General features: G+C 44.3%; 1 protein-coding gene across 1 annotated transcript in view; it reads right to left on the bottom strand.

Annotated features, from left to right (window-relative positions):
- Positions 1-3,765: 3,765 nt before the first annotated feature.
- Positions 3,766-8,549, bottom strand: part of LOC143297135 (uncharacterized) — a 57,415-nt gene continuing 52,631 nt past the window's right edge. Inside the window, exons 5-6 of the mRNA XM_076609310.1 lie at positions 4,234-4,393; positions 3,766-3,825 (exon numbers count right to left, since the gene is read on the bottom strand). Of these exons, the coding sequence (XP_076465425.1) occupies positions 3,766-3,825; positions 4,234-4,393 (220 nt within the window). The remainder of the gene's footprint in view (positions 3,826-4,233; positions 4,394-8,549) is intronic.

Below are 8,549 nucleotides of genomic sequence, written 5' to 3'. Positions count from 1 at the left end.
CACACACACACACACACACACACACACACACACACACACACACACACACACACACACACACACACAAAGACGCGCACACGTGCACATACGCATTCAATCGTCCTGACGCATTTAAAAAAAATATCGAAGGTCAACATTGCTGGTGCATCTTTTTTTTTTTTTTTCATCAACTCGTTCGTTGGTTCTTTCTTTTGTCCAATCATTCATAAATTCGTTTATGAAAAACAAGTACAACAACAGCAACAACAACAAGAAGTCAATCAGATACAAGTTATCGATTCACCCAACCAATCTATCAAATCAAATCACACCAACTTATCGATTTACCAAACCAATCTATCAAATCGAATCAAACCAACTTACCGATTCACCCAATCAATCTATCAAATCGAATCACACCAACATCGATTCACCCAACCAATCTATCAAATCGAATCACACCAACTTATCGATTCACCCAATCAATCTATCAAGTCAAATCACACCAACTTATCGATTCACCCAACCAATCTATCAAATCAAATCAAACCAACTTATCGATTCACCCAACCAATCTATCAAATCGAGTCACACCAACTTATCGATTCACCCAACCAATCTATCAAATCGAAATCAAACCAACTTATCGATTCACCCAACCAATCTATCAAATCAAATCAAACCAACTCGCTTACCTCTCTTACTGTTCGATGGGTCCGCTGCAAGTTGACAGAAAAAAACAATGGCAAGTGTTATTGTTGCAGTGGCATGAAGAAACATTCAAACATATATAACAAGATAGGCACGGCCTCCAAGACCCACTTGTGATACACTTTAAAAACAAATCCAAGCTTTTTATGTATTGAGTATAATTTCAAAATGTAATGTTTAAGATGAGAAAGATCAGTTTAAAGTAAATTAAGTCCCCTAGCATTAATTACAGAGTAATTTCCTTTTTTTTACTATCTGCACCAAAACGTTTGCAAAATAAATAAAACTTGCATGCTTAGCAAAAGAAGTTCCTGTTTGAACAAAAAATGATAATAATGACTGCTCTTGTTGTTGGGTCAGAATATCAGATCAAAGTGCCAAAAACACAGTTTTCCATGCTCACAGAAATGGGCGTGAACAGTTGTAAGCGTTCTCTCTCTCTCTGGTCAAGCATACTTATGATGCATTGAAGTGGATACAAAGTGTTAACTGATCACTGAATGTTGTTGAATGTCATGGTTAGCTATCATTTTGTCTGACTGGCGTTGTCGAATTGTTGTGGCATGTTACGTTTCCTTATCATTGAGAAACAATTATCACAGTGTAGATATGCCCCCTCCACCACCACCTCTCACCTCCTCCCCCCCCCCCGCGCCCCCCAACACACACACACCCCCCCACCCCCACCCCGGCCCCCAACACCCTTTGGTAACGGGGCTCTGGCCTTCATTTCAATAAGAGATCGTTTCTCTCTCCGCCTCATCTCTTTCTATCACGTTTTCCCTCTCCCCTGCGCTATCAGCCCTTAAAATGGCTCCTTTGTGGTCGGCAGGGGGCTATAAGTAACATGATCGGATTTGATTTGATTTGATTTGATTGCCCTGTCCCTAACATCAACCCCCCCCCCTCCCCGCCCGACCTCATCCAAGTCCCACAACCCCCTAACGTTGGGGTGGCTACGTAACAAATCCATTCGCATTGTTAAAACAATCCTCCAAGGAACCATTGTGGGCGGGAAACGGAAGGAAGAAACACAAAGAAGAAAAAACAAACAACCCCCACCCCACCCCAAACACACACACACACACACAACAAAAAAAAAAAAAACACGGCAGGCTGAAAACATTCTGTAATGAATCGGGCCAAAAAACAAAAACAAAAACAACAACACAAAAAAAAAAGCCGTTATGCAACACACAGACTTCAACTGATCGACACATCTTGTGTGGTGGAATCACCAGGGTGAATCTTCACAAAGTTGAGGGAGTAGCAGAGAAGAAGATCCTTCCGCCACCTACCCTCAACCCAAACTATAGAGTGAGCCCTAATAATTGTGTTCATATTGGGACAGGGGCTTGGGCAATGAAGGTGTGTGTGGTTCGTCCGTCGGGATCGACGAGGACCATCTAGTCATCCTGGGGGTGGGTGGGTTGGGCTCTGTGGGTGCGCAAATGACTGGTCAGGCCAATCCGTGCCTGGAAGATTCTGACGCAGGGTGGACAGGGGATGGTGGCGGCTGTCGGGGACTTGCTGGCACTGCTTTTCCTGGCCTGTCTGCGTTGCTCTGCTGCAGCGATTCTGTTGGCCTCACAGGATTCGGCGCCTTTGTGGACAGCTGAACGCCACTTTGGTCTGTCCATTGCATTCAGCTCCCATGTGTCGTGGCTGATGTTGAAGGTAGGATGGGGGAGGAGGTGGAGGGGCAGCTGGAGTTGAGGCAGAGGTAGAAGAGGAGGAAGGTTTTGAGGGTGGGTGTGTTCGGGGGATGTGGGGGGTGGGGGGGGGGGGCATGGGGGTGTGGGGGGAGGAAGGAAGGATGAGAGGAGGAGCATATCGTGTGTGTGTGTGTGTGTGTGTGTGTGTGTGTTTTAATTTACATACTTTCTTAACTCATTCAACTTCGGTTTATTTATATTTTATTTATTTAATGTTTTGTTTTTGTTTTCATTCGATGAAATATTTATTATTATTCTTATTATTATTATTATTATTATTAATGTTTTTATGTTGTTGCTGTTGTTTTTTTCGTGTTATTTTACAAATGTCAAACAAAGCATTAGTGCACCTGTCTATAGATAATAAACCAGGCTTGTTCCTGAAGTCTTGAATCTCCCCTCCACCCATCACCCCCCCCACCCCCACCCCCACCCACCCCCGCCTCCCCCTCCCACCGTTCCCCCCAACACTTCATTCTTTTTCCTCGAAATACTTGAGTCATTTCCCCTGAAAATTCTGCAGTCTCACTGCCCCAAGCCTCCCCCCCAACCCTCGCTCTACACGTAGATACATTACCCCCCTCCCCCACCCCCCCCCCCACCCCCGAAAAAAACCAACCCCCCCAAAAAAAGAAACCACTAAAAATAATTGAGTCGGTTACCCCCTAAAAAAAAGTGTCCCCCCTCCCCCCCCCCCCGAGGGAGAAAGAGAGGCATATCGCAAGATGCACAGGACACTGTACAAGGAGGGAGAAGGAGAGGCATATCACAAGATCCACAGGCACTGTACAAGGAGGGAGAAGGGATCACAAGATCCACAGGGCACTGTATAATGAAGGAGAAGGAGAGGCGTATCACAAGATACACAGGGCACTGTATAATGAAGGAGAAGGAGAGGCATATCACAAGATACACAGGGCACTGTACAAGGAGGGAGAAGGAGAGGCATATCACAAGATCCACAGGCACTGTACAAGGAGGGAGAAGGGATCACAAGATCCACAGGGCACTGTATAATGAAGGAGAAGGAGAGGCGTATCACAAGATCCACAGGGCACTGTATAATGAAGGAGAAGGAGAGGCGTATCACAAGATCCACAGGGCACTGTATAATGAAGGAGAAGGAGAGGCGTATCACAAGATACACAGGGCACTGTACAAGGAGGGAGAAGAAGAGGCATATCACAAGATCCACAGGGCACTGTACAAGGAGGGAGAAGGAGAGGCATATCACAAGATCCACAGGGCACTGTACAAGGAGGGAGAAGGAGAGGCATATCACAAGATCCACAAGGCACTGTACAAGGAAGGAGAAGGGATCACAAGATTCACAGGGCACTGTATAATGAGGGAGACGGGATCACAAGATCCACAGGGCACTGTACAAGGAGGGAGAAGGGATCACAAGATCCAGAGGGCACTGTAAAAAGAGGGAGAAGAAGAGGCACATCACAAGATCCACAGGGCATTGTACAAGGAGGGAGAAAGGATCACAAGATCCACAGGGCACTGTACAAGGAGGGAGAAGGAGAGGCATATCACAAGATCCACAGGGCAATGTACAAGGAGGGAGAAGGGGAGGCATATCACAAGATCCACAGGGCACTGTACAAGGAAGGAGAAGGGATCACAAGATTCACAGGGCACTGTATAATGAGGGAGAAAGAGAGGCAGACAGAAAAAAAAGGAGAGATGGGAAGAAGACAACCCAGAATGGACAGGTCTGAGGCTGAGCGAGGGCCTCACTCTGGCAGCCGAAAACACTGAAGGATTTGAGGAAGGTGTTTGACAGGTTATCTGTAGCGCCCCAAACAGTCAAGCAGACTACGGGAGCAGTGAAGAAGTACTTACACCTGATGACGGTGACCTTGGTGGTGTCAATGATGTGTCTGGAGGAGGAGCGGCAGGTGTAGATGCCCGAGTCGTCCAGGGACACGTTGTCAATGATCAGGTCCGTCACGAACATGTTGGTGGACTGCACCTGGTACCTGGGGACCAAGGGGAGGAGAGGAGAGGAGAACCAACAGCTTCAGTTTCAGTTCAATTCAATTCAATTCAAAATACTTTATCTGCTTCAACCAAAAACTGAAAATTCCCTTTAGGCTCACTTAAAATAAAATGCCCGTCAGCAAAAAATCAAAGAGAAAAAACAAACAACTGACACACCCTTCACTTATCACCATGCACACATCAATTATTATGTAAAAAGAAAAACATGTGGGTAAGATACTATTACATTGTGGTTTAGAGTGTTTCAGTTTTCTAAAGGAGGTGTCAGTTTCAGCTTTAGTTTCAGGGAGGTGTCAGTTTGAATGTCTCAAGGGTGTGACAGTGTCAGTTTCAGGGAGACGCCACAGTTTCAATTTCAGGGAGACGCTACTTTTCAGATTCTCAAGGAGGTGTCAGTTTCAGTTTCAGTTTCTAAGGAGGTGTCAGTTTCAGTTTCACTTACAAGGTGTCGGTTTCAGATTCACTTTCACAAGAAAGTATCAATTTCAGTTTTTTAAAGACTTCTGTGCTTGTGTTCGGACAAATCCATACACGTTACACCATAGTCAGGCCTCGAGTGCGTGTTTTTATTATTTACTTATCAGAGGGTGTTTCTTGCACAAAATGTTGCCAGACGACAACACTCAGTGGGCAAAGTGAGTGCTGCACACAGGTCCTCAATTGATCTTCTCATCAGAATGACAAGACCGCTCAGCTGTTTGGTTTTCCAGTCAAACGTGGAAGAAAGGGCGAAGGCGAGAATTGACCCCACACCCTCACGGATACTGTCTTGGCTGATAAGCGTCTTTACCATTCTACCACCTTCCTACTGGGTGTCAAAGCGTGTGGGTTGATCCATAGACGCTGCAGTACACAGCATCTGCATTAAGAAAAATAAACAAACTAAAAGAGGAATAGATGCATGACCTTCGTATAGAAATCCAACGCACAAGTCGGATATTTACCGAGAGCCAAACGAACAGGTTTATCATTATTATATTTTCAACAAGCTGTGGCAATACATCACAGTCATAATTATTATAGATACACTGGGCAGCGGAAAACACCTGATACAGTATACAAAGTTCCTGCCCTGACAGGAGTAGGCCCACTGCTGTGTCCTGAACAGGTCACCTGATGTCTTCGCGGCCAGAACTTGATCAACTGATCAGAACATCCTTTGTTTATTTGTTTACACAACAACAACAACTACTACTACTACTAACTACTACTGTAAAACACACACACACGCACACGCACGCACGCTCGCTCGCACGCACGCACGCACGCACGCACGCACGCACGCACGCACACACACACACACAAGCTTGACATTCATAAGACGAACTGTACGAGACCAGAGAAAGGCGTTCTGAAACGTTGAGCTTTTTTTTTTTTTTTTTTTTTTTTTTTTACATGAAATAATGTTTGTTGTTGGTGTTTTATCTTATTTCTTGTGGCTGTTAATAAGATAGCGTATATTTCCGGATTTTGTTTCTGTTGTTGTTGTTGTTGTTGCTAATTTTCTGTTGTTGGTGTTGTTGTTGTTGTTGCTAATTTTCTGTTGTTGTTGTTGTTGTTGTTGTTTTCAAAAGCCAATGTTCAACTGCTGTTATATAAACAAAGAACTACATCCAGAAACTGGATGCTGGAACACAATGACCATTGCACATACACAACTTCATTGCAATGAAAACACCACCGACACATCAACAAACAATGGCAAAGACAGAACAACAACAACAACAAAAAACCACAAATGCGCCTATGTGGTATCAAATTTACTAACCTCAGAGCAGCTACGGTCAAATTTCACCTTTCGAGTGTTAAGAAAAGGAACATCGACGTATCCGCAAAAATACAGATGAACATACGTACGAACGCATAAACACACACATACACACACACACACACACCCCTCCACACACACACACACACACACACAAACACACACACACACACACACACACACACACACACACACACACACACACACACACACACACACATACATATATACATACACTTACACAAACGTTATGACAAACGCAAATACATATATACATACACTTACACACAGTTCGTTTCCTTCTGAAATGCCAGTTGATGGTCAGCCTACGAGAAAACTGTATCCTTAAGCTTTACAAGAAAAAGAAAGAAACAAACAATACTCCTCTCAGACCATTTGTGTTGCAGGGTGAAAATAAGCGGCTGGAAGAGATGGCGCAACGTTTATTTATCATGCTTTTAAGTCTATAGAGGGATTTTTTTTTGTTTTCAAACTTTAATCTTTTGCGAGATCTCAGATTTCAAAATGTCAGGTAGGGCACCACGTTATCTTCCGTCGTAGCTAATGCTGTTGACATTTTTTGTTCGCGTCTCTCTCTCTCTCTCTCTCTCTCTCTCTCTCTCTCTCTCTCTCTCTCTCTCTCTGTGTCTCTCTGTATATATATATATATATATATATATATATATATATATATATATATGTGTGTGTGTGTGTGTGTGTGTGTGTGTGTGTGTGTGTGTGTGTGTGTGTGTGTATGTATGTATGTCTGTACGTACGTATATACATTGTTGAGCTGTGCACGTCGGCTTTTATCGATTGATCTTTCTCTCTCTTTCTCTGTTTCTGCCTGTTTCTGTCTCTGTCAGTGTCTCTTTCTCTCTGTCTCTCTGCCTGTCTGTCTGATTCTGTCTGTCTCCCTCCTTCCGTTTTTCCCCCTCTCACACTGTCTCTGTGTTTCTTAGAAAGTAAAATAAAAAATCTTTTTTTTTTATCAGACACCTCTCTCTCTATCTGTCCCCCTACCTCTCCTCTTCTCTCTCTGTCTCTCTCTCTCCATGTTTCCATTCAACACGCCCTTCACCACTCCCCCTCAAACTGAATACCACCTCACCTGGTTACGACGAAGAGCAAGGTAAGTAATGAGTCCAATCTTCTCCACTTCCCTCCACTCTCCCCTCCTAGCTCTGTGTGTGTGTGTGTGTGTGTGTGTGTGTGTGTGTGTGTGTGTGTCTGTTTCTTTCTCTCTCTGTGTGTCTCTCCCCCCCCCCCCCCCCCACCATCTTTCTCTCCCTGTTTCCATTCAACACCCCCTACCCCACCCCACCCCCTCAAACTGATTACCACCTCACCTGGTAAGGAAGAAGTACAAGGTAAGTAATGAGAGTCCAGTCTCCTCCCTACCCCCGGCTCACCCACAACACTCCCCTCCCAACTCTCTCTCTCTCCTTCTCTTTGTCTCTGTCTGTCTCTCTCTATGTCTCTGTCTGTGTCTCCCTCTGTCTCTCTCTGTCTCTCTGTCTGTGTCTCTCTCGTTCTCTCTGTGTGTCTGTCTCGGTCTCGGTCTCTGTCTCCCTCTGTCTCTCTCTCTGTCTCTCTGTCTCTGTCTGTCTGTCTGTCTCTGTCTGTCTCTCTCTCTGTCAGTTTCTTTCTGATCCGGTGTTCATCAGTGATCACATGCATAGGCCCATTTGCGGCATGGCCAGTGATGTTTTCTTGAGATGCGAATTCACTGCCCCGACAGGATCTCTCTCTCTCTCTCTCTCTCTCTCTCTCTCTCTCTCTCTATCTCTCTTCCTTATTAATATATATATATATATATATATATATATATATATTTATATATATATATATATATATTATATATAATTTATCTTTTTTTAAAATTTTTTACTTACATTAGAAATACCTAACCCCTTAACTGTTGAGCTTCATGGTAGAATGAGATCAGTGTGGCACGAATGTTGTTTGTGTCCTGGCCTCATTGTTTGTTAATTTCTAGTTGTTTTTGTCCTTTTGCGCTGCAGTTACGTTCTGTGTCCCTGAAAGTGGCGTCACTGTTTTTGTTGAATAAAAGCAGTGCTCCCCCAAAAGAGGAGGAGGAGGAAAATAAAACCAGTCAATGACTAGTGACTGACACCCTTATCTGCAATACTCAGTCTGATCTCAGTTAGATGTCACACCTTTTTTTTTTTCTTTCGTGGCGTACAGAAACGTCAGAGGGCAGTGAAGAGGTTAAAGCCAATGGCACCTTTAACTCACTCAGTACGGCCAGTCCTCTCTTCTCCTCTACACAGACCCCTCGGATGTCCAGTGGCTGTCTGAATGACCCAACCTTTAGTTTCCGTCGTCAGAATTGTGTTATTATT

Source organism: Babylonia areolata, chromosome 22, assembly GCF_041734735.1.
Source record: "Babylonia areolata isolate BAREFJ2019XMU chromosome 22, ASM4173473v1, whole genome shotgun sequence".
Classification (NCBI taxonomy): Eukaryota; Metazoa; Mollusca; class Gastropoda; order Neogastropoda; family Buccinidae; genus Babylonia; species Babylonia areolata.
Note: the sequence above shows the minus strand (reverse complement) of the source record. Positions and strands in the feature narration are given on the sequence as shown.